The sequence below is a fragment of the Pipistrellus kuhlii genome, unplaced genomic scaffold, assembly GCF_014108245.1.
Source record: "Pipistrellus kuhlii isolate mPipKuh1 unplaced genomic scaffold, mPipKuh1.p scaffold_m20_p_4, whole genome shotgun sequence".
In the NCBI taxonomy this organism is placed as follows: Eukaryota; Metazoa; Chordata; class Mammalia; order Chiroptera; family Vespertilionidae; genus Pipistrellus; species Pipistrellus kuhlii.
In genome coordinates this window covers 70,048,378-70,075,085 of record NW_023425540.1, presented here as the reverse complement: position 1 = coordinate 70,075,085, position 26,708 = coordinate 70,048,378, and the positions used below count along the sequence as shown (strand labels likewise).

Genomic DNA, 26,708 nt, shown 5'->3' with positions numbered 1-26,708 from the left:
ATGACGTCCTCTGAGAAGCGCTGTTACCCAGGTCCTAAAACTAAAGTTGTGTTTGAATCCCTGCTCTACTTCTGGGCCAGTGGCTACACTGAAGGCCACTCTATATTTATTAACTTTGTTATTCATTTATATTTACACCTTGGAATGTCAAACTTCATGTCTAATTATGATGAAAATAACTTAGCTTGGGCACAATAACCACTATACCAAAATGATAACGTGTCCTTTTCTCTTCCACACTCCCTCCCGTTATGCCCTGGGCGGCACACTGTTACAGCAGTTGCTCCTGCTGTTGGCACAGGGCCCAGGGCCCAGACCTCGGGTCTCAGAGCAGCTCCCATTTGGGTGCGGCTGCTTAATGGTGGTGGGCATCTCTGTGCAATATGGGAACAGTTCACCTACTTTGCAAATGCACTGCAATGCTAAAAGTGGTTCTTTTGGTTGAAGAAAAACCATTTGTATTCACTTTAAGAAACAAATCATCTAAGATTTTACCTTAAAAACTAGTCTAGTCTAAAGAAGAAGTGATTAAGCCTTTCAACGAAACATGGAAATATTATAAGGAAACAGAACCAAAAACATATTCAGTATTTTTATTTAAATTTTTAGCAACTTACATACCTCTCCACCCTTTCTTTTAAGTTAGTGTGACAATTTCCATAATAAACTACTAAAAGAGAAGCTTTGGTCAAAAATGGAATGAAATAGCAAAAACAAAAACCAAAAAAAACAAACAAACAAAAACCAAAATACAAACAAAACCCAATCACTGCTGCTTTTAAAAATCCAACACTTTCACCAATTATATTCAAACAAAACCACACAGACAACATTTGCGCGATACGTGTCTTCAGTGTTTCCTTGCGGCTGGCTCTCCTCACCATCATGCAAATGGTGGAGCTGCCGGGCAGTTTGTCAGTTTGTCAGTTTGTCATGCTGGACTGGGAGGCTCACTCAGCTTCACATTATCCGGAGGCCCTGGATGGAGGACTCTAAGGTCTTGAAAGTGGAAGGAAGAACTGATGGTTACTGAGGACTGTATATGCTGGCATTTCCCCCACAGCCATACTGCTCCCCTTCCTCTCCCGGCTGAGGTGCAGGCCCTGTCTCCCTGTACCGAGACACGCTCTCCCAGGACTCTGCCCAGTCTCCAGGACTGCTGCCCTTCCAGGCCAGGCATTCCCATCTCCTCTACCCCAACCCACAGGTCTGGGCACACTCCTCTGTGCTCCTGGACACATGCCTCCTTTCTGATGAGGGCCACCTGTGCACACTCCCCTTGCCTCTTCCAAACTAGATGCCCTCATGGCAGTACTTCCATGTTTCTGCAGGCCACACAGCGTCAGCCTGCTGCACCATAGCAGGTGCTCACAGGTGGACGGACTGAAGAGAAAACTGCAGTGGGACTTGGTAGCTCACACAAGTGCAAAAAGAGAGAAAAAGATATGGCCTGAGAGATCAAAGGATAAAGGGCATGACTGTGACCAGCCGGGTGGTACTAACTACAGATGCCCAGGACTTAAAGCATATGAAGGTTAAAAAAAGGGGTAGGGAGGATACTTTTATTATTATTATTATTATTATTATATTTTAAAAATATATTTCTTTATTGATTTCAGAGAGGGAAAGGGAGAGAGAGATAGAAGCATCAATGATGAGAATCACTGATCAGCTGCCTCCTGCACACCCCCTACTGGGGATCAAGCCCGCTACCCAGGCATGTGCCCTTGACCGGAATAGAACCTGGGATCCTGCAGTCCGCAGGCCAACGCTCTATCCACTGAGCCAAACCAGCGAGGGCGGGGGAGGATACTTTTAGAGAAAGATGGTTTGTTTCTTCAGAATATTCTGGAGGCTTTACCATACTATGTATTTGACCCAAGAAGGGGAAAAAACATCATGGAAATGTACAACGGCAAAAATTCGATAAAGCTGGAGAATACAGAGTCCTTAGACTTGTCACTACCCCTTCCAGCAGGCCTCCTAAATTGCTCTCTGTCCAGAGCCTCCTGGCCACAACCCCTGCCACAGCTGGAGTCCATGTCCTCATCACCTGTTCCCTGGACTCGGCAGCCTCTGCCCCAAGCTCTCATTGCCTAGGCCACCCACCGCCTTACAGCCGGGTGCGTTTCTACATCGGTTCTGGAAGAGCTTTTCCAGGAAAAGCCCAGCTTCCTCTCCCTGACCATGCAAAGCTCTTTTCTCTAGTTCCATCTTCTGCGTCCTTAGGCCTCACACCGCAGTCCACACCACTGGCAGTGCCTTGAATATAGTGTGCACCCCTTTACCCCCAACCATTCCTGAAATCCCACTGCATCTAGGGAAGCAGCTCTTCCCTGCAGTGCTGGCAGTCCACGCGACCCTAAATTCCTCAACGTAAAAACAGGCACTGGCTTCTCTTCCGGAGTCCGATAATCCTCTGGCCTCCGCTCTCTCCCACCAGACAAGCACCTCAGGGGCTCCTTCATCTCAATACCCTCAGTACCCAGCACCATACCTGGCACCCAGAGGACACTTAGTAAATGTTTATTCGACTAATTAGGGTAAACCATACAAATATATCTATGTAGCTAAATTTAGATGGGTACTCAACACAGGGCCTGCTACAGAAACAGCACCAACTTTTACTCAATGGACATCTAGAAAGAAGTATATATTCCAAATCACTGGGAAAGTGTGGTTTCCTGCTAATGACCTTTAGGCTTTAAAGACAACTTCAGTGTAATATCTTAATGTCTGATCTGCACTGGCTTTGATATTTTGTTTCAAAAAATGAGAAACATTTTTCTCAGGAAGTTTTAACACAAACAGGATTTGTTCTGAAAGGAATAAAATACCTTGAAATCCCAAATTGTCATGGCTCCATCGATGCCAGTAGTGCAAAATTTGCGACAATCTTGCTTGTCCACCTCATAAATAGATACTTGACTGAAAAAAAAGCAAAAACAAGAGATTGTAAGGTATGTGGTAGAAGTGAGCCCCAACCTTCCTAATAGTATAAGGGCATTTCAAGGAAACTATCAACTCCTGAATATCAAGTTGTCTATTAATATTAGGCTGCAGCAATCTGACTTAGAAAATATGAAAATGCACCATATTCCCAGATGGCCAGAAGAGGAAAGACTGATATGAGGGAAAGAGGAAGGACCCACATTAATTAATGATGTGGAGAAACAAGACAATCCAGGCCACACAACATTCAAACTGCCCAGTAGCAGAGTGTGGCCAGGACCACAGCAATGATTGAAATAGAAACCAATTCAAACAAACAAACAAAAAAACAAACAAACAAAGGCAGGATGAAGACTGAAATCCAATCAAAACAAAAAATCCCTGCTGAAACCGGTTTGGCTCAGTGGATAGAGTGTCAGCCTGCAGACTGAAGAGTCCCAGATTCGATTCCAGTCAAGGGCATGTACCTTGGTTGTGGGCACATTCCCAGTAAGGGTATACAAGAGGCAGCTGATCGATGTTTCTAACTATCTCCTCCCTTCCTCTCTGTAAAAAAATCAATAAAATATGTTAACAAACAAACAAACAAAAACAAAAAAATCCCTAATGACTCTCTGACGACCAGGGCATGTAAGCCAAGAGCTCTCCTTCGTTTAAAATTAATCATTATAAATGTCAGCAACAGTCAGACACACCACAAAATCCCAACCATGCAGAACAGAGGAACACAAATGAAAACTTCCAATAAAATCAATTCAGTAGCTCAGACAATATTTTCCTTTCTCCTCTGAAATGACTAAAATATTACCTCTAGGGAGGGGGATGGCAAATGGTGCATACTACCAGTGAGCTAAGAATGAATTTTACGATTTTAAATGGTTGGAAAAAAACCCAAAACTATTATTTCATGACATGTGAAAATTATGTGAAATTAAAATTCCAGTGTCCATAACATTTTACTGAAATACAGCTCTGCTCATTTATTTACGTACTGCCCATGGCAGCTTTTGTTCCACAACAGAAGAGTTGAGTAGTTGTGACAGACACCATAGAGCCCCTAAGAGTCTAAAATATATACTATCTAATCCTTTAAAGAAAAAGTTTGCTTAATATCTGCAAATAAAACATGTCAATCTGCAAGGGTCTGTCATTTTTTTTTTAAACTAAAAGTCTCAAAGAGCAAAGAGTTTCTTCTCTCCTGATATACAGTCTGCAGAGAAGCTTAAGAAAAAATTCACAAGAAATAACTTTGAAAGTCATTCAAGACAGAGAAACTTGAAAAGTGTAAAGAAAGTTTTGCTATGCCTTCAAGTTACACTTTTCAATAGAGCACAAAATTTTTCAGCCTATTTTAAGCCCAGTGGTCCCTTTCACTCAACATGATGCAAAGCAAAACTTAGCCCTGGCCGTGTGGCTCAATGGGTTGGGCTGCACTGTTTGTCCACACCAGCTCACAATCCACAGCAGGATCTGTATCCTCATGTGAGATGCCTTGTACCATCTACACCTTGAAGGACAGGATGACGAGGCGGGTGTAGCTCACTTTTAGGCCCTGGCTACAGGCAGCATCCAGGAACTCAGATCCAGTGCAGGGGTCCCAGGTGCTGGGTGGCACTTACGTGATACTATTCTGGTGCAGAGTCTCCAAGGCTGTATTGCGGTCCTCAGTTGTGGCCCTCTTGTCCATGTTGCGGAAGCGTTCCATGGCAGACATGTTGCGCTGGATGCTCTGTTTTGGAATGTCTAGCTTGGAGACGAAAGTCAAGCAGCCGCGGTCATCATAGTTAAAGAGCATTGGGCAGCAGTCATGGCCCTAAAACAAAATATCAGTCAGGCCTGGAGGGTACACTGCCTAGCTACCAACCACTCAGAGAATGCTCACCACCACAGGTGCCTCTTATTCCTAAAGGCTAGCTCTGTTTCTTTTCTTTTTTAAAATATATTTTATTGATTTTTTTATAGGGAGGAAGGGTGAGGGATAGAGAGTTAGAAACATCTGTGAGAAAGAAACATCAATCAGCTGCCTTCTGCACACTCCCCACTGGGTATGTGTCCACAAACAAGGTACATGTCTTTGACCTGAATTGAACATGGGACCCTGGAGTCCACAGGCTGACGCTCTAGCCACTGAGCCAAACTGGTTAGGGCTGGCTCTGTTTCTTTTAAAAGGCTGTTCTACTTTGTGCTAATGCACAGCCACAGAGCACACATTGCTCCTGTTCTGGAGAATTACAAACAGTGTATTACAAGGAAAGATGACGAGAAATACTTACAGCTGCTACAACGCTGTTCTCCGAGACAAATGACACACTCAGGAGGGGCAGGAACTCTGTTTTCAGAGTCGAGACCCTGGACACAAGAACACTTGTTAAAGGGAGATACAAGGAACCATTCAGGTTCTTTATGGATACGCAAGATGACAAAGGACCCATTCTCACAGGGGCCTTGGCAGTATAAACAACCACTCATTTAAAAGGCGCCCCATGACCTAGCCTTTCAGGAATCCCAAGCGTGAAATGGCCCTGAGATAACCCGAGACACTGAGGCCTTCTGCTCTCTTTAGCCTATGCTCTGCTCCCCTCTGAGTCTACCTACCCCACTCCCTCTCCAGCTCATGACAAACTGGTCTACAGCTTGGTCCCCAAAAAGCCCTTGTTCTTTCCCATCTCTGCCTTTGCTCCCACACCCCTTTACCACATGCTCTCTCTGCTCCTCCTGCTTATCCAAAGTCCACCATGTTTGAAGCTCAGCTATGATTTGATCACCTCCATGAAGCTTTCCTGGAGCACATCAGCCCAAAGTGGCTTCCCCTTTCTCTGATCTCTTAAAGTTCTTAGTGTCCCTCACGATTGCCATTTTCTCCTTGCTTGTTCTCACTCGGGGTTCCAGAGGGCTGGGACCACTAACAGTTAGTAAAGCCTATTCTCTTTCCTCCACCTGGTTTAGGAGCTAGGGCTACTGTAAGTATCTATATATATGTATATAAATCTTCCAGAAGACTATATCATTTATAATAGGGAAGGACATTAAAACCCCCCATAAAGTTTAAGAATACAATTCAACCCAGTAGGAAAAATATCCTTTCTGAAATACCAATTTGTTGTCACTGATGTGACCGACTGCCAGCCTACAGGTTAGGTCAGGAAACCTTTAAAAGTGGGTTACCTCTGGCTGCCAATGGGAAGGGATGCACTAGGAAAGGATATTCTTCCTCTAACATAAGAACAAATATGAATTCTGATGTCTAACAAGATGCCTAATGTTCTCTTTAAGGCGGAGCAGGCAAAAATGAGTCATTGTGATTTGAGCTCTTCCAGCATACACCACAAGAACTGGCTTCAAGGTTTTAATATTACTGAATGAAGTCCCAAATTAATGGAGTCATTGTTCACTGACTACACAGAGCAAGAATTCATCCTCATTTAATTTAAGGCTGGTGTGTGGCATTTACATGTAAGGAATTCGTAGTAACAGACTAAACTGGCTATTTGAAGGAACTCTTATCAGTAGCAAACCAGGAAGGTACTTTAAAGGAATCACTATCAGCACTTGTATTAAGAAGTGTTACTGGAAGTGAAACTCTTTAAATTTTAACTCTTTAAAATTTCCCCAAGTGGACAATCTAAATGTGAGCCTCTGACTTTAAAGGCTGTCTTGCAGTTCTCAGGTAGATTTTTATGCTTACATCCTACATAAGCACCCAGAGAAGGGCAGCCTTAGCCAGCTGTTGAGAAATCCCACCCCATGTCTTAACTCAAAACAAAAGGCAAATTACTCACTGCACGCTTTTTGAGGCATCGGCAACGGACACAGTGCTGTCATGGCTGACCCAGGCCAGTCGACTCCCGCTGGCGGAGAAGCTGACGCCATGCACCCAGCCACCAGTACCACTGCCACCAAACTCGGACATCAGCTGACCAAAAGGCATCTTGCTGCCCCAGGGTGTACTGGCTGGCTTTTCATCCACTTCTTTAATGTATGCAGAAAACACTCTGCAGTTTAAGGGGTAAGAGGAGAAGGAAAAAGTAAATGATTTTTTATACACACACACACACACACACACACACACACACACACACACACACACACACTCTAGAGGCCCGGTGGACGAATTCATCTACTGGTGGGGTCCCTCAGCCTGGCCTGCTCCCTCTTGCAATCCAGGACCCCTTGGAGATGTAGTAGCTGGGCCAGGTGCTGTGCCACTCCCACTCATCCAGCCCCACTGTGCCCGTCTGGTCGCTGGGTATCATGTTGTCGTGGAGGTGGGAGAAGCTTGCGCAGCTGCAGCTGCACTTGCCAGCTGTGAGCTCAGCATCTGGTGCCTTTCAGTCAGCTGAGTGGCGCTCCCGCTGTGGGAGCACACTGACCATCAAGGGGCAGCTCCTGTGTTTAGCGTCTTCCCCCTGCTGGTCAGTGTGCTTCATAGCAACCGATCAACCAGTCAGTCACGTAGGCTTTTATATATATATATAGAGAGAGACAGAAATAGGCTACAGGCTGCTGCTACAAGGTGTCTCAGAATTCAGAGTGAAATATGATGGGACAAATTAACATGCAGAAACCTCGAGACACAGAATGGTTCTAGGCTGCATACAGATCAATCATACTCAATCAACTAATAATCACAGATTGCTGCTCTAGGAGTGCCATTCTAGAAATAATGAACCCAAAAGCTCTTCCCTCCTGAAGTGTACATTCTGGGGGAGGATTGTGCAGTCCCACCCTCCTTTGCCCATGGGAGATGTGGCTAAATGAGCACAGCATTGTTTCTTGTCTACTTTACCCTCGTTCTCAGCACAGTGTTCCAAGAAGCCCACATAGTCAAATGGTAGGAGAAAGGAAACTATGTCCCTAGCATGAACTCACTTAAGAAAGGGACATCTAGAGTAAAAGCTGAGGGAGCCGGGGGAAGAGCAGGCCGGCTTTCCCTAGCACTGTCAGGCAGAGGGCTGTGCTCGCTGTACCCTCAGGCCCACTGTCCAGCCTTTGTGGCAGGTATCGTCCGGGATGAAGGTGGATCCTTTATAGCCTGCTATCATCAGTCTCTTTCTCTAATTCCTTAAGGTGGGAAGCAAAAGGGATAAAGAACAGCTGGGAATCTATCCTTTTATTTTCTTTTGCCCTCCAATGCTGTACCTACTTTGTAAAGCTTCTCTTCAAAAACTCCTGAACCTAAAGACTCCCTAAATGACCTAGAATATTTCCCTCCAAATGGCAGTGGTGGTAGCAGCTCTGGAAGAGTCAGGGCACCCGAGAGGGGAAGGGCACTGTGAGCTGTCTTGTTAGATGATGTGACCTTAGCATCACTGTGCTTTAAATCAGCGGCACAGTGGCTACTGCTTTAGTCATCTGAGTCCAGGAAAGAATGGGTGGTTCTCAACTGCGCCAACTGCAGTGTGGGAACGGAACAGATCCATACCCAAAGGAGCGCAAGCCAAAGAAAAGTTTACTTCTAGAAATGGTTAGTAACAAAAACATTGTAACCTAATTTCACATCAGATTTTTAGGATAGCCTGATGATCCAGGTGGTATGATCACTTAGCTCCACCTTCTAAGAGAGCTAAAATGACTCTGAGTAACATCACAAAAATAAAACTAAGCATGAAAAATTCTAGAGAATATCTATTTATTTGTACTCTTACATTGGTTCTTAAGTACAAGAACCAATATTTTTCCAAAAAGTACCTTGACACTACTGAATCCCCCTCTAATAGGCAAACTATTTATATATATTTACTAGTAAGAAAAAAATATATATATTTACTAGTAAAAAAGAAATAAAAAGACCCCCAACAACAAACAAAAACACCCTTGGGTATTCTTTAAAAAAAACAACCACTCACCATATTTTTATTGATTTCAGAAAGGAAGGGAGAGGGAGAGAGAGATAGTGATATCAGTGATGAGCGAGAATCATTGATCAGCCGCCTCCTGCATGTCCCACACTAGGGATCGAGCTCACAAGCCGGGCATGTGCCCTGACCAGGAATTGAACCGTGACCTCCTGGTGCATATGTCGACACTCAAACACTGAGCCACACCAGCCGGGCCCCCTTGGGTATTCTTGGATATAAATCACTAGTTAGGTTTTCTGAAAATTCTCCACATACCCTCTTAAAAAAAGATGCATCCCATTTCTCAATCCACCACATAGTCAACATAAAGCAACATTTATTTGCTTTCCTTCCGGCTAAAGGAAAAAAAAGCCTGTTGATAAAGAACAACTTTAAAAAAAGCAATTATTGCTGAAACCGGTTTGGCTCAGTGGATAGAGCGTCAGCCTGCGGACTGAAAGGTCCCGGGTTCGATTCCGGTCAAGGGCATGTACCTTGGTTGTGGGCACACCCCCAGTAGGGGGTGTGCAAGAAGCAGCTGATCGATGATTCTCTCTCATCGATGTTTCTAACTCTCTATCCCTCTCTCTAAAAAATCAATAAAAATATATTAAAAAAAAAAAGCAATTACTTATACATTCCTTAAAGGAGTTAGCTAAGTAGCTGTATTTCTTCTAGCCTCATACTAATAATATCATAAAAAGCTTTCACTGAAAAGAAATAGCACAATAATAGCTCAGCAGTACACTGTTCAGCTGTTTTGTTGATCTTAGTTCACTCTGGAATTTGCAGTCTGCTGCTTGGGTAGTTGAGGGAGGGGGAGAGGAGAACGCTTCCCCCATTCCGAATCATGGGTGTTCTGCCTAAGGAAAACTTCCCTATCCCCACCCTTTCATCTTCCTTCTCCCATACTTCCAAGTTCACTTCTTTCTCCTTTGTTGATTTATGCACTTGCTTTTTAGTCCCTTTTCTAGACCACAAGCTCCTTTCATCGGAATCCCATACTAGTACCTTACAAAAAGGGACCTTAAAAATATTTGTCGAAAGATGACTGATGAACAACAACTTAAGTCTGTCTACCAATTCCCACCTGCATTTGAAATCACATGATCCTGCTGCCAGCAAAACATTGTTGGGATGCCAATCCAAGCTGAGGACCGTGGAGCGAATTGGCTTTTTAATGTGCTTGCTTACCCACCTACAAAAGGAGAAAAACTATTTTAGTTTATCCATAAACCAAATGACTTACAAATATGTCAGGCAAAAACACCAATGCATGGTTCTTACGTGGTGGCTACCAGGTTTCCTGCCAGAGAGAGGGTACATTTCTAAAGGAAGAGAGAAAGAACCACAGATTGTCCTTCCTGTTTTCCTGTCTTAGGTTTTGACATTCTTATCAGGGCAACTGGTTCTGAACTTTTCAGGCTACCAGGGGATCCTCTGTAGTAAGTTATTTATGGATGAACTCTGGTAGTGCCCCATGGAGTTTCAGATTATGTCTGACTTTAACCTTTGAAATAAAAACGGAGGTTTGAAATTACTTGAATTTTTATTATAAATATTCAGTGATTTGTTATTTCATTCAAAGTATCCTGAAGCTTCAAATTTTTTAAAACTTTTTTTCAGTGAAAATGTAATCATGAAATCAGCAGAACCTCTTATTGGAGATTAGACTCTAATTCTCTAGCTTCACTTAGAGAGTTTATTTATTTAAATCAGTCATGATTCTGGCATAATTTCTGCCCTTAAACTGCTGCTTAAAAACCGATCATGCTCTGTTTAACATGAGAGGCTTGATATTGTGCCAAATGTTGAAAACTAATTGTTTTTCTATACAACCTTTTTCTTAGGGACCTATCTGAAAAATTTCATTCAGAAAAATCAGAAAATATTCTACTTGTTTAATATAGTTATTTTAAATTAGAGGCTTAAAGGTTGTTTTAAAGTACTCATATCATACCAATAAAATATTGTTTTATAGCTGAGAAACCCCTGAACATACAGCTTGTTCAAATGACACTTTGTACTACAGTAAAGCCCAATTTACCTATACCTGAGACTATTTTTTAATGACTAAAAATGTGAACAATCACTGACATCGAGGGATACCTAGAAAGAAAAATTGTTTCTTACACATGTATTATAGTGAGCTTTCTAAATGTTTTATAGCAGGCAACATTTTGTTAGCCTTAATTTTACACGTTTGAAGGGAAAATGCATGTCTAAATGCATAATTCAATCTTGCTGCAAATTCATACTTTCTTTTTAAAGAATCAAAATTTCCAAGGTTTTACTAGATTACAAAGTGTAATATGAGAATCACTTTCCGCAGAAAGCAAACAGTAGGAACACTAACATGAAGAGTAATGTGCACTCTGCTATTTGTAGTGCAAATACACTGCCAGTTTCCTACTAAACGACAATTCCAAGTCAAAGAGTAGTTATTCCCCCCTGAATACATGTCAGGCAGAGCAGAGTTGTTTTCTTATCAAAATAAGAAGGAAGGAATAGTTAAAGTAAATTACTTAGCCATAAAATAAACCTCTGCATTTTGACTGGCTTAGCAACAAGTGATTTATAAAAAAAGTTCAACAGGCTGATTATATATCCAAGATCCGACCAATTTTTACTTCAATGGCTTAAACAAGTAAAGCATTATACCAAGGCATAATTTGGTTAGCAAATAAACTTTAAAGAAAGGAGAACATTGTTATCTGTAGGAATCCTAGAAATTTAAGTGGATAGAGATAAGAGGGAAAATAATTATTTCCCAGGACACTGGGAATCTTTCAAGTTTATAATTTATATATCAGAGTAAGAAAACAGCTATTTGGATAGTACAGAGTCAGAGTAGTAATAGCTTATAGAACAAACAGGTTAGGAGATCAGGACATGGAAACCACAGCTCTAGATTAATGTGAGAAAGATGTGAGATTTGACTCAATGTGCACATAAGAATGAAAAACATGGAAACAGAGAATGGGAAATTCAGAGGAAAAAAAACCTTCAGATGAAGAAAAACTGAAGCAATAGTTAAGCCTTAACCTAGTTCTCAAGAAGTCACCAAGAATATAGTGCTCCAAACGTATGATTCTATAGAAAGAAGTAAAAAAACTCAGATGTTGCTCACCAGTCATTTTCAGACTCAAAGTAACAAACAGAAATGAGTCTTGCTCCACTTCCCACAGCAAACTTGTTCTCTAGTGGGGACCACTTGACAAAAGTGGCGGCACGGTTGATTCTCAGGATCACCAGGGTTGGCTTCCAGACACCATCCTTCTGACTCCAGACATAGGCGTTGCGGTCTGCCCCGCAAGTGACGATGCGGTCGCTCTTGGGAGCCCAGTCGATACCTGCAAGTGAGACGTGGCATCATCTCCTTTGCCTACGCCAATGACAACTGACATGGCACAGGCAGGTGGCCATTGGTATGGAGGGGACAGATGTGGTCCGGATCACCACATCACAAAGGAAAGGATGTTTCTCCACAAAGTTCTGTAACTCGGGATCCTCCATAAGGCCAGCTAGAACAGAGCTGTTTTAATAATTGCAGAGGATACAAAACTAAGCAGGAACATTCTTTCCACCCATTCACAGGTTTCTAAAGATATCCCTCTTAAGATTTTTTTTGCCTGAAAATCTTTATTTTTTATTTGTTTTTATTGTTGTTAATCCTCACCTGAGGATATTTGCCCCCAACCCCGTATTAATTTTTAGAGAGTGGAAGGGAAGGGGAGAGACAGTGTCCTTATCTTTTGGAGACACAAATTGAAATGTGACATGATACAATTCTGGGATGAGCTTCAAAATAGTACAGGAAGAGAGCTGAGAACAAGACAGGCTGTGTGTTGATAACTGTTGAATCTGGGTGAAGAGTATACAAGGGGCTCATTACACTATTATCTTTTTTTGTTATCTGTTTAAAACTGTCCACTGTAAAATGTCTTTTGTGTGTTTTAAAAGATAGCAATTAAACATTTAACACAAAGAATAAACTCACAGAAAAAAACCCCACTTGACAAAAGTGGCGGCATGGTTAATTCTCAGGATCACCAGGGTTGGCTTCCAGACACCATCCTTCTGACTCCAGTCATAGGCGTTGCGGTCTGCCCCGCAAGTGACGATGCGGTCGCTCTTGGGAGCCCACAGGACTCTGATATCCCTTTGATGTTTGCTATACTCCTTTTCTGCAGCACTGACTAGTCTTCTCTAGAAAGCTTCAGAAGATGAATTTTATTTTTCTGTAGTTACTATCTTCTGAGAAAATATGCTTGATTCTTGGCCACAGAGTTATACTTAGATTTTTCAACAACAGTTTTTAAGACTTAAAAAAAAAATAATTTGAGCATTTGGACAGAAAACAGGCCCAAGTTCAAAGGATTCCAAAAAAGAATCAGGGGAGAAAAAGGACACAACTAAATATTTCACTTTTTTGGCTATCTCTCTGGTCTTTCATCTTAGCCCTTTCCCATGTAAAAGTATTTCCTAAGGCAAAATTTCCAATTTAAAATTTTTGAATATTATTTTTAGGCCATAAGGCCACTGGCAAAGGGACTTAGAGTAAATAGGCCAAACCTAATAGAAATAACATTGTGGGAAAGCAATAGCAACAAAAATAGAAATTATGTCTTTGGTGCTTGTTCGATAATATGTAGTCAGTCAGGTCAGGGTACTCACTAGCATTATATACAAATCCTGGTAAAAGCAAAAGGGATGCTCACAAGTTTTTGCTGGAGAATACAATGTAAAGGTGCAGAAGATCAAAACACGTTATGTTTTTCTCTGATTTGGGGGAAGGAGATCTTTAAGCTAATCAGTATGTGAGGGGATGAGAAGCAAAATTTCAGAGTCCGAATTTAATAGAAAGTCACCCTCAGTCCCTTGGCTGCCCACTTAAGTGCAAATATAACTGAGAGGAGAGAAAACCCAAGACTGCAGTGAGAAATTTTTAAATGAAAAGTTATGAAGAATAAATTGAAAAAAATATTTTTATTAATTTCAGAGAGGAAGGAGAGGGAGATATGGAAACATCAATGATGAGAATCATTGATCAGTTGCCTCCTGTATGGCCCACAGTGGGTATGGGAAAATAAGCACTCTCATACAAGGCTGATGGGATGAAGGCTTTCTGATGATACCTAGCAAAGTTGAAGATGTATCTATTCCTGTGATACAACAAATCTACCATATGTGAATATCACACATGTACAAAGAGATCTGCACAGGCATGCTTGATTTAGCACAATGTAATAAGGAAAAACAGGCAACATAATTGTCCTTTGATGGAGGAAAGAGTAAATAAATGGGTATGAAATGCCAAACAGCCATTAAAAGGAACAAACTTGACTTAGATACACTAACATAGAATGTGGAATGCAAAAGCAAGCTGCAAGAGATGTATGATATGATGCCATTTTGGCAGCCTCTGAAAAATACTAACCAACAGTACTAGAGATTGCTTATGAATATATAAATATACGTATATAAAAGTGTTAAATAAGGACTAGGGCAATGTCATACTAAATTACAGACTGCCTTCTGAGGGACAGGAACAGAACTGGTGGTGAGAGGAGACTTTACCATTATCTAGAATAATATTCCTTGTTATTAAATATTTGATTCCTAAGCTTTCTGGCACAGGAAAAAAAGACATTTATCTTTCTTGCTGTTAACTCTGGGTGGTAGATATATGGGTTTATTACTCTTTGTCTTTTTCAGTATTTGGAATGTCTTCCTTGCCCCCAGAACAACATGCAGGAAATGTCTGGAAGACACTGCGCTCCCGCAGCAGTTGGAAATTGTTTGGCTTACATTTTCACATAGCTGACATGCTGTCTGGTTTTCACTTTCATGGCTCATCTCCTGATCTAAGCTCCTTAGTCCTCATAGTAGGTTCAGTTTTCCATAACACTAGTTTCCAGTACACTAGTGTGTGTACCAACTGAGCTAAAACAAGCACTTAATAATTGAGATCAATGTGGCTCAGTTGGTTGGAGCATCGTCCTGTATACTGAAAGGTGGTGGGTTCAATTCCTGGGCAGGGCACGTATCCAGGTTGCAGGTTGGATTCCTAGTCAGGGCACATATGGATGCTTCTCTCTCGCATTGATTTTTCTCTCTTTCTCTCCCTTCCTCTCTCTAAAATAAAAAAAAAAATGAGATCACTATTATGCTATATTCCGAAAATTTCTAAAGAAAACTCAGTAAATACAACTTTAAATATTATGGCTGACTTACTTTATTAGGCTCCTTATTTGAATGAAAGAGTGCTAAATTTTAAAATATTATATTAAATTCATGGTTATCTTCTTTTACCTGTGATGTGTCCATTGTGCTCCTTGAGTTCATGAGCTTTCACCCACTGGCTCCCGTTCTTTTTATAGATGTGGACTTCATGATTATTGGGGCTAAGGGCAATCTCTGGAGAAAAAAGTCAATAGTTAACATTTGAACTTGAAACTGTCAGACAAAAAAGAGATATGTTACAGTTGGGATTTAAAAAGTAGAGTGAAGCCTGACCAGGATGCACTGACCTATGAACCAGGAGGTCTCAGTCCAATCAGGGTTGGGGGGGCCAATTGGGGGTGGTGCTGGCCAGGGGGAGGGGCTGCAGGGGTTTAAAGGGGGCTGATTGGGGCCCCACTTGGGCCGGTTGGCCAACTCAGTGCACATCAGTCTTAGCGATCAGTTGTCTGGTCACTTGGCTTTTATATATATATAGACTGTAAATACAAGTTAATACTGCCCTTTGTACCTCAGGAATAAACCATATGTCTCTGAAACAGCTTATTTCTAGGTCCTAGAATTCTGACTAAATGCTTGATGCGTGTGGTTCTGGCACCACCATTCCAAACAATGGACTTAAATATGTCTCTGATATAAACTGTCCTCTAGAGCAGCGGTTGCCAACCGTTTGGACCTCACAGACCACAGTGGTCCGCAGACCACCGGTTGGCGACCGCTGCTCTAGTGGTATAGTAAAAGAAATGGACAAGGAGCCAGAAGCTTGGGTGCTAGCAAGGGCAGGCACCTGGGTTGCAGGTTCAATCACTGGCCTGGCCCTGTCAGAGTGTGAGGAAGAGGCAACCAATCAATGTGTCACATTTCTCTCTTTCTTCCTCTCCCTGCCCTAACCTTATTTTGGTGTGAAACCACTGGAAAGTCCAAAACTCTAGGCCTCAGTTTCTATATCTGCAAACCGAAGGACTGACCCAGTTCCCTTCTGATCCTATATCTGTCCTTTTCACATGTGACTATAACATATATGATCACAAAAATGCCTACATCCAAAAGTATCAAAAGTACCAAAATAAAGGCACAAAGTTAATAGCATACTTACGGGTACGATCCCTGTTCCAGGCATGACAGGTGATTGGCTCTAGTAAAAACTGATGCAGGGACATTATTTTTAGTGGTTTCAAAGGATACAAAGCTGCAAGGACAACAACAAAAAAAGCATTTAAAATGACAGGCAGCCAATATTTAAATTGTCTGGGGATCTTGAAATGTTTGGGAATAAATAAAACATTATTCTCCCATTAAAAAAGAATCTCAATGTCAAAACTTAGTCATTTAAACACAACTAGTATTGTAATCACTAATATATCATTTATTCTGTCAAGAGTCATCAAGGGACTTTAAAACCATGGGTTAAAGATTGTTGAAATACAGGATATTCAGACAGTCTCAAGTGATCATCCTATAGATTACTTACTAATCACAAAGAGAAAAACATGCTTTTACAATAAAAAAAAAAAAGTAAACCTGGCAGTCACTACCTTAACTGAATGATCACACTTAGTATCATAAACAGTGAACCAATATAATCTGAGGACCTCCTGGTGGGAGGCAACATGAAGTGCATACCATCTACATCATAAGAAGCCTGTGGCTGTCACGCCATCACGCCATAACAACCGATCAGCAGGAGGCTGCGTGTGTGGGTGGGCAGGGTGCACGCACTGAGAGGCGTACACGGGTGGGCGGGAATTGACTCTGGAGAACTTGACCGAAGGTGCAGGTGGGTTTCTGGGTCCTGCCTCCCACACTGTCGTCACAGTCATCTGCGGGACTCTTCTGGGTCCCGCTGAGCTGTGAGACTCTGGGTCCTGGGTCTCTTGTGATTTCATGCGCTGGGCCTCTAGTCATTTATAAGTAGTGACCACTTAATGTATCATCCAGACCAGAATACTTTTAAGAGAGCAAAAAGGGCCCAGCCGGCATGGCTCAGTGGTTGAGCATCTACCTATGAACTAGGAGGTCATGGTTCAATTCCAGGTCAGGGCATATGCCTGGGTTGTGGGTTTCATCCCCAGAATGGAGTGTGCAGGTGGCAGCCGGTCAATGATTCTTTCTCATCATTGATGTTTCCATCTCTTTCTCTCTTTCTCTCTCTCTTCCTCTCTGAAATAAATAAATAAAAATATATTTTTTAAGAGAGAGAGCAAAAAGGGGCACTATTAATAATTATACTGTGATAATAGGTCACAGGACTATCCTGGAGTAACCTGGTAATATGGTCAACCTAGCTATGAAGTATTTATGCAAAATATATTTACTCTAAATCTAATAAAGATCCAGACTCAATTTCCAGTTTATAGAAAATAAAAAGAATTAGTTAAATACCATAAAAGGAAAATAAACAGTTAAAACCAAAGTGTGTGCCATATTATAAAACAACTGGTCTGAACTATTAAAAAAAGACAAGTTGGGGTGAGGACTATTTTAGATTAAAAGAGGTATGAAAATCAAAGTTGATATGTGAAACTTGATTGTAATCTGTATTTTTAAAATAGCCATAAAAGACATTTTGTATTTAGAGTAAATTTGAATTTGGGCTACATATTATGTAACAATACAAAATTATTTTCAATTTCTTAACTATAATGGTTTGCCCTCAGGTAGGATAATGTCCTAACTCTTAGATGATAAAGATGATGAAGAGTGATGATGTTTTCTGTAATTTGTTTTCAATCCTTCAGTACATGTAGATATATAAAGAACAAATGTGGCAAAATGTTAACAACAGGTGAATCCAGGATAAGAGTATGCAAGTATTTGTTATATTACTCTTTAACTTTTTATTGTAACTAAATGAAAAGCAGGAATATGTGAAATATCACTAAATTAAAAATCAAATAAAATTCTCTATTTTATAGGCACTCAAATCTAGATCCATGAAGAAGCAACCATTACCTGAAATAGGAGAAATTTTTTCAAAAAGCACCCCATTTTATAATTCCTAAGAGGCACTCTCATAACACTCTGAAGTTTTAATACATGTTAAAGTACAAGTCAAACCTAGGGTGGAGACTGAAATGTGAAATAGGAATTCTGATGTAAGCAGGAAATAAATGCAAGGACAGAGAAGGTTGTGAACACAGCAGACAAAGAAGCTAATTTCAGTGGAAAGCAGAAAAAAATGTCTCTACTAATTGTTGTGAAGGAACCCAAAGATCAAAAAGAGATAAGTGCACCCTTAAATAAAACATTTGATTTCTTTTTTTTTTTTAAATATATTTTATTGATTTTGTAGGAAGGGAGAGATAGAGAGTTAGAAACATCGATGAGAGAGAGTCATCGATCAGCTGCCTCTTACACACCCCCTACTGGGGATATGCCCGCAACCTAGGTACATGCCCTTGACCGGAATCGAACCCGGGACCCTTCAGTCCCCAAGCTGACGCTCTATCCATTGAGCCAAACCGGTCTCGGCAAACATTTGATTTCTTGAACTGACAGAGAAATGTCAGTGTTTCACCTTTTATTCCAAGGGTGAAGATGGTAAGGCCATTAATTTTTTACTTTTGCATGTTCTAGAAATCAAACTGCAATTCAAAAATACAGAAAAAGCCTCTAATAGGAAAATAAAACAATTAAAAAATTCAAATGAGACTGCTAATTTAAAAAATATATATATATTTTATTGATTTTTTACAGAGAGGAAGGGAGATGGATAGAGAGTTAGAAACATCGATGAGAAAGAAACATCTATCAGCTTCCTCCTGCACACCCCCTACTGGGGATGTGCCCGCAACCAAGGCACATGCCCTTGACCAGAATCGAACCTAGGATGCTTCAGTCCTCAGGCTGACGCTCTATCCACTGAGCCAAACCGGTTTCAGCTAAATTTTTTTTTTTTTAAACAAATGTTCATCTCTCTCTCCCCCATTTTTTTTTTTTTTTTTTTTTTTTTTTGGAGGCAACCAAATTTTTGGTGGCCTGTTTCCCACAAAACTTAAAAAAAAAAAAAAAAAAAAAAAAAAAAAAAAAAAAGTTTACCTCTGGCCAGATGACTGGAGCGCTGTCCAGTGTTCCAAAAGGTTTTGGGTTCGGTTCTCGGTCAGGGCACAAATTTAGGTTGCAGGTTGGGTCCCTAGTTGGGCCTCATAGGGGAGACAACCAATTGATGTTTCTTTCTCACACCAATGCTTCTCTCTCTCATTTCCTCTTTCTAAAATCAATGAACATATCCTTGGGTGAGGATAAAACAAACAAAACACCTTTCTGACTCACTGCATGATTCTCTTTATCTCTGACATCAGATGCTGACCCATCACAACAGGTTTTACTCACAGTTACTAAAAATAACATGTAGTGTTACAAATATCTCCTTAATGAAAAGCACTTTAGTTTACAGCTACACTTTATATGGTAATTTGTTAAGTAAAACAAAATTTGTCTTTAAGTTAATAATTTAATGTGAAGTCTATATGCAATAAAAGCACATATTTCATCTATAGTTTAAAAAGAACAGTTGCAGACAAAGGCTTTCTCATTCTTTAATTAATTTTGTAAGTAATGTAGCAAAGCCTTCTAAAGAGGTAAGCATTTACACAATGGCATAATTCCTTCTAATATTGTATTTCTAATTTTGTTATTATTATTCAAGAGCCATATTTGGACACAGGCTCAGACCTGTAATTCTTTTATAATCATGTGGCTATTTTAAGTCATTAGGCCGAGACAACAGTCATGTTTGTCAAATTTATAAGGCACTCAGTACACACAACCTGTATTCATGAAACTCAATGAATGGAGCATAATAATAGCTTGAATCTTGTACCAAGATAAAGATAACTTCTATCATAGGGTAATAATTATCATTTCTAAACTGTGATTAGTATTTTAAGTTAAATTTCAAAACCTTTGTCTTCATGAGGGTAGAGAGGAGAAAAAGGGGCAGACAAGAAGGTAGTGACATTAAATTTAATAAGCTCCTATTGATGACCTTTTATTGTCTCGCTCTAAGATGATAGTATAATATGATTCCAGGAATTCTCCCTCCCTTCAAACTCCTTTATTTATCACTTTGAGTAGAGTCATTCTGATGTTTGCTTAGCCATGGGCTCTGGAGCCAAGGGAACATGAGTTTGAATCCTGCTGTTGACACATACAAGCTATGAGACCTTAGTATCTTTAAATCTTATTTTTTTTTTTTAATCTGTAAAATGCACATATCACTGGCATCCCAAGGCTGTTGGTAGGAGGATTAAATGAAATAACATGTGAAAGCATGTAGTACAGTACAAAGCCTAACTCAGAACAGATGCTCAGTAAGTTAATTCCCTTTCTCCCGTTGACCCAAGGCTTTTGAACCATCCCAAGAAGTACACACCAGTTAGTATCCTCTGACCTTGGCCTTGGAGCTTGAAAGTATTTGTACAGTGGAAATTTCAGTTCCCTGAGTCAGTTTTCAAGATTATGATTCATCTAGTTTCTAATTGCTCTCATTACCCAGCCCAGCAATACCAGGTACTCCAACAAGGTCACCACACCCTCCACACATTCAGAGACAGGTTCCAACTTCCGGCACCAGCCTCACCAGCCAAGCATTCTGAACTTCTTTATGCAAAATTTGTTTTAGCATAGGATTAGTCAACTCGATTGGAATACTGCCCCTCTCTCTCCAAGCAGGAGTTTTAATTATTCCAAGATGAACCCCCTCCTTAAATTGTGATAAGTAGATGGATTGACTCCAGAAATTCTCTGACTACTTTGTGATAGGAAGGAGCTAGTTAATACCAATTCCCTAACACGGCAAAAATACCCGTCTGCTTTCCTCTCTTTTGTTTTTATATACCCGAAAAAACCCAGAGCCTACACGAAACCCAAAAGGTTAGATAAAACTGATGAAAGACGACAGAAGTAGGATAATTTAGGCGATGAGTTGAGGCCCATAAAAACAGTGTCTAACGTTGCAGTATGAGAACAGATGGCGTTATAACCAGAGTCAAAGTCACAATATAAGTGCCTACTAGGTTCCCGGCAGTGTAAGTACCAGGTCGGGGCCAGAAATATAAGTCAATTTGACACTTTTCTGGACCTCAAGTGAGGAGTGAGGGAGGTTAGGAGGAAGGGAAGATAAATATGCCAAGAATGCACAGAAGCAATAATAATAGCTACTATGTACTGAGCACCTACTTCTGGGCCAGAAACTATTCTAAGCAATTTATATAAATAAACTCACTTGATTCGCCAGAAAGCCCTAAGAATGTTGTCACTGCAGATGAGGAAACAGGGACTCGGAGAAGCAGTCTTCCCAGGGTCATCCAAGGAAGTGGGCGGTGCCGGGATTAGAATTTTGACAGTCGGACTGGAGGGTGGGAATGTGACAGGTGCTGCTACATCAGAGGTTTGCAAGGAGCCAGGATGTGCCATTCTGAGTTAGCGGACAGCGGTACTCAAGAGGGGGAATCTTAAGGAACTCGGGGAAAGGTTTCCCTAGAATTCAGGGAAGGTTTCCCTACAATTGGGTCTCCCAATAACTGAAGGACTGAGGGCTGCCCTAGATAGAAGCCAAATGTCCCACGAGCGCCCGCCGTGTGCTAAAGAAAGAAACAAACGGTCCCCCGTGACCCACCGATTAGAGGGAGACGATTCCACTTAACATTACAGTTTTACAGACGGTGATAAATGGCCACAATAAAGGTGCAAACAGGGCGATGGAAGCGCAGGCAGGGGAAGGAGCCGTTAATTCTGGGCATCGGAGGACGCTCGGAGCTCGAACATTTCGGGAGAAGCGATCTTTACGGAGCCCCACGAGCTCCGCAGGTCCCGCGGGAAGCGGGGGTCCCCCCGCCCCTCCGGAGGCCGGGCTGGGAGCCCCGGCCCGCCCTCCGGGCCCCGCGGCCTAAACCCTCGCCTCGTCGCCCCCGCGGGGTCCGGGGCGCGGCGAGGCCAGGTCGATGGAGGCTCACGGGGTCAGAAGCGCGCTCCCACGGCCCCTTACCTGGGCTCGGGGCAGTCCGGACCGGCTCGGAGCGGAGGATTCGCGGACTCTGGTCAGTCGACGCGAACAGGCTCCGGCGGGCGCTGGCGGAGGACCGGGGCCCAGTGGGAGCGGCTGACAGATACCGGAAGCCGTCACCGCGCCTGCGCAGAGCGGCCGCGCGGCGGGCAGCCCGCGCATGCGCAAAGCCTGGGCCGCCATGCTCGTTCCCCGGCGGGGGCGGCGTCGGGGGAAGAGTCCGCGTTTGAGGCTCTGTGTGGGCCCTTCTGCAGCGGGAGGCGCACACACCCCGGCTAGAGGTGGTGACGAAGGAGCGTAGGTGTCTTACTCCTTTTCTAGGAAATTCCTCATGCTTGTGAACCGGAAGTGTGGCTCCGTGGCTGTGTCCCAGGAGCGTTTGTCAGTACATGAGTTGCTGAGAATTGGGGCCTTGCCAGTCACTGGGACTCTAAGGACGACTACGTTTTTTTTGTTTTTTTTTTCCCTTCAGAGAGCCCCCCTCAGAGCCACTTTCCTCTGTGGAACGCACCTGAGTTCCGTCCTGGGTTAGAATCACTTGTTCCCTGCCCCCCTGTTTCTCTCCACCCCCCATGGCAGGCACCACAGGACGCGGGAGTTGGGGGAATTCAGACCTTCCCAATCCCCCACTGAAGACAGTGCTTGCTTTGCAGGTGCTTCTTCCTTAACTTGTGAAGGAAAAGGGGACTGCTTGTCAGGCTTGGCAAACTCAGTGACAGAAAGTGACCACACAGGATGGTCTCATAATACATTCCTAACTGGGGTGGGCACGGTGGATAGTCATGTATGTCCCAGTCTTATAGCTTCCTTAGCAAAGGTCAATCTTTTTTTATTTTATTTAATTTTTTATTTTTTACAGAGAGGAAGAGAGAGGGATAGAGAGTTAGAAACATCAATGAGAGAGAAACATCAATCAGCTGCCTCTTGCACACCCTCCACTGGGGATGTGCCCGCAACCAAGGTGCATGCCCTGACCGGAATCGAACCTGGGACTCCTCAGTCCGCAGGCCGATGCTCTAAACTGGTTTCAGTGCAAAGGTCAATCTTTAAGTGAGCCTTGCACCCATTGTTCTTATGCAGCTAAGATAACAACTGTGAAATGCCTGAGTAATTTTCTTCTTCAGACCTAAAAAGCCCAACCTGCAGCACCAGAACACAAGACCACAAAACTCGCTGTTATTTTGTTGCCTGCACCTGTATCTATGCACTATAATTATCTTCTATCCATCCACGTAAAAGATGTATGTGCTTTTCCATTTTGTTTTTTTATCCAATCTTAGATGTTTCCCTCCTTTGCTTTTCCTGCTTTGATTTCTCCTGCTTTCTTAATGTACCACCAGTGGATTTCATGTAACCTTCCTTTGATTCTAAATGTATAAAATTAGCTGCAAAACGGGTCATTCTCCAGAGCATCTTTTCAATTCGTTGAGATGCTGTTTCTAGGCATTTTTTCAAAATTTTGTCTCAAATTTCATATAAAAGTTTTCTATAGTGTAGACATGCTTTTGTTGACATACAGATACCCTGAATTTCTAGCTAGACTTGCTGCCCTTGAACTCAGAAATGTAGGAGCAGCACTTCTTCCTCCGGGTCACTGCAAGTTGCTAACCTGCTGCCTATTTTGTTCCTTCTAGTAGCTTATGAGTTTGACCCTAATGCTTGGTTGTAAGGTGATGTTCACAAAAGTGACTTTTCAGTTTCCCAGTCTCAGAGTCTCAATATGTTCTCTGGGGTCAGTTAATTCAGTTGATCATGGAGCACTGATGCACTGGAAGTAACTGATTTATTTTACTTTGTTCCATGGCTACAAAGTCTTTGGTGATAGAAAGATTGAGGACAGATTGAGAGTGGAGCAAACATTTTAACTAATTATCCACTCCCAGGAACATCTTTGCAAAGGAAGGACAGCACATGGAAGCAAGGGTTCCTATGTCTGCAAGTTAAATGAACCAATTGGAAGTATGTAGAGTTGGTATTAAGATTCAGAATACCAATGGTGTTTTATTTAGAACCCACCTCTTTACAAAGGATAGTTCTTTCTTTGAAGAAGTTTATAATTGGGTAGATGAAATTAATACAAATCAATGATATCAGATTCTTTATAATAATGAAAAGCAAAGAAATAGCCTCAGAACAGTTACCAAGACATTTAATTTTAATCTCTGGTTGTCTCTCTCTCTCTCTCTCTCTCTCTCTCTCTCTCTCTCTCTCTCTCCCATAGCAATTGTTTACTTTTAAATTTATTTTATTGATTTTTTACAGAGAGGAAGAGAGATGAATAGTTAGAAACATCGATGGGAGAGAAACATCAATCAGCTGCCTCCTGCACACCCCCTACTGAGGATGTGCCCACAACCAAGGTACATGTCCTTGACTGGAATCGAACCCCGGACCTTTCAGTCCTCAGGCCGACGCTCTATCCATTGAGCCAAACCGGTTTCGGCAGCAATTGTTTATTTTAAATTCCATTTACATTCCATATTATTTTGTATTAGTTGCAGAGGTACAACATCATGATTAGACACTCATATTCTTGACCAAGTGTTCCCCCTGATATTTCCAGTGCCCCACCTGGCATCAGACATAGTTTTATTTTATTTTATTTTTAAAAAAATATATTTTATTGATTTTTTATAGAGAGGAAGGGAGAGGGATAGAAACATCGATGAGAGAGAATATCGATCCGCTGCCTCCTGCACACATCCTAATGGGTACATGCCCTTGACCGGAATTGAACCCTGGACCCTTCAGTCCGCAGGCCGGTGTTCTGTCCACTGAGCCACACCGGTTAGGGCCATTTTTAACTTTTTAAGGAAACTTCATACTGTCTTCCACAGTGGCTGCACCAGTGGCATTCCCACCAGCAGTGCATAAAAGTTCCCTTTTCTCCACATTCTCACCAGCACTTGTTTGTTGATAGCCATTCTGACAGGTGTGAGATGGTGCTTCATTGTTGTTTTGATTTGTATCTCTCAAATGATTAGTGACTTTGAGCATGTTTTCAAATGTCTCTCGGCCTTTTGTATGCCCTCTTTTGAAAAGTATCTCTTAGGTCCTTGGCCCATTTTTTTGATTGGATTGTTTATGTTCCTTTTGTTAAGTTGCATGAGTTCTCTGTAAATTTTGGAGATTAAACCCTTATCTGAAATAGCATTGGCAAATATGTTCTCCCATGCAGTGGGCTTTCTTGTTGTTTTGTTGAAGATTTCTTTTGCTGTGCAGAAGCTATTTATTTTGATATAGTCCCATTTGTTTATTTTCTCCTTAGGCTCCATTGCCCTAGGAGCTGTGTCTGTAAAGATATTGCTACGACATATGTCTGTTATTTTGCTGCCTATGGAGTCTTGGAAGATTTTTATCGTTTCCTGTCTTACATTTAGGTCCTTTAGCCATTTTGAGTTTGTTTTTGTATATGGTGTAAGTTGTTGATCTAGTTTCATTTTTTTTTTTTGCATGTATCTGACCAAATTTCCCAGAACCACTTATTGAAGAGACTGTCTTGACTCCATTGTATGCTCTTGCCTCCTTTGTCATATATTAATTGAGCATAATGGCTTGGGTTGATTTCTGGGTTATCTGTTCTGTTCCGTTGGTCTGTAGGTCTGTTCTTATCCCAGTACCAGGCTGTTTTGAGAACTGTGGCGTGGTAATATAACTTGATATCTGGTATTGTGATCCCTCCAACTTTGTTCTTCTTTCTCAGGATTGCTATGGCTATTCCAGGTCTTTTTTTATTCAGATGAATTTTTGGAGAGTTTGTTCTAGGTCTTTGAAATATACTATTGGTATTTTAATGAGGATTGCATTGAATCTGTAGATTGTTTTGGGTAGTATGGACATTTTAATGATGTTGATTTAACTAATCCATGAATATGGTATGTTCTTCCATCTGTTTATGTCGTCCTCTATCTCTTTTTTCAGGTCCTATAGTTTTCTGAGTAAAGGTCTTTTACTTTCTTAGTTAAGTTTATTCCTAAGTATCTTACTTTTTTTGTGTGCAATGGTAAATGGGATATTTTAAAAAATCTTTCTTTCTGTAAGTTCACTATTGGTGTATAAAAATCTATAGATTTGTTGGTGTTAATTTTGTATCCTGCTACATTGCCGGATTCATTTATTAAGTCCAATAATTTTTTGATGGAGTTGTTAGGGTTTTCTATGTACAGTATCATATCATAACAGTTTTACTTCTTTTCCAAATTGGATACTTTTTATTTCTTCTTCTTGTCTAATTGCTATGACTAGCACTTCCAGTACTGTATCGAACAGGAGTGGTGAAAGTGGGCATCCCTGTCTCATTCCTGTTCTTAGGTGAAATGGTTTTAGTTTTTTGATTGGGAATCAAACCTGCGACCCTCCAGTGCACTGGCTCTAACCACTGGGCCATGCAGGCCAGGACTATGCCTAACTCTTACTCATCCTTAGGCTTCAGCAAGATTTGATTTCCTCTGGAACACCTTTTATCTCTCAAGATTGGGCTGAGTGCCTCGCCTATAGCATTCTGTACTTACTCACACAGAGGCTTTCCTAAGCCCTACATCTAATTCTCATAACTAATTCTAATAATACATGTTGTTTCTCGTCTACATGCTATGGTTACTATTTTGTACCTATATTTAAAAGTTGTTTTTTAAATATATTTTTTAAATTGATTTTTTTACAGAGAGGAA

At 41.5% G+C, this 26,708-nt stretch overlaps 1 protein-coding gene and 1 long non-coding RNA gene across 7 annotated transcripts; one reads left to right on the top strand and one right to left on the bottom strand.

The window, feature by feature from the left end:
• Window positions 1–579: 579 nt before the first annotated feature.
• Window positions 580–22,177, bottom strand: ARPC1A (actin related protein 2/3 complex subunit 1A). 6 transcript variants are annotated; one of them, XM_036410023.2, is made up of 11 exons: window positions 21,358–21,480; window positions 21,293–21,312; window positions 16,129–16,221; window positions 15,105–15,209; window positions 11,920–12,142; window positions 9,880–9,987; window positions 6,732–6,944; window positions 5,226–5,301; window positions 4,572–4,765; window positions 2,838–2,928; window positions 580–999 (listed from the first exon to the last, which is right to left on the bottom strand). In XM_036410023.2, the coding sequence occupies exons 1-11, from the start codon at window positions 21,447–21,449 to the stop codon at window positions 961–963; spliced, it is 1,254 nt and encodes a 417-aa protein (XP_036265916.1). In that variant the 5' UTR covers window positions 21,450–21,480; the 3' UTR covers window positions 580–960. The 6 variants fall into 6 exon arrangements, 5 of the variants coding, with proteins under 5 accessions (XP_036265916.1, XP_036265920.1, XP_045427598.1 ...); XM_036410027.2 differs by lacking the exons at window positions 21,293–21,312; window positions 21,358–21,480 and adding an exon at window positions 22,021–22,177; XM_045571642.1 differs by lacking the exon at window positions 2,838–2,928 and having other exon boundaries at window positions 21,358–21,484.
• Window positions 22,178–22,717: 540 nt separating this feature from the next.
• LOC118703251 lies at window positions 22,718–23,434 on the top strand. Its single transcript, XR_004982964.1, has 2 exons — window positions 22,718–22,855; window positions 23,077–23,434. It is a non-coding gene; the product is annotated as an uncharacterized LOC118703251 (long non-coding RNA).
• Window positions 23,435–26,708: the final 3,274 nt, after the last annotated feature.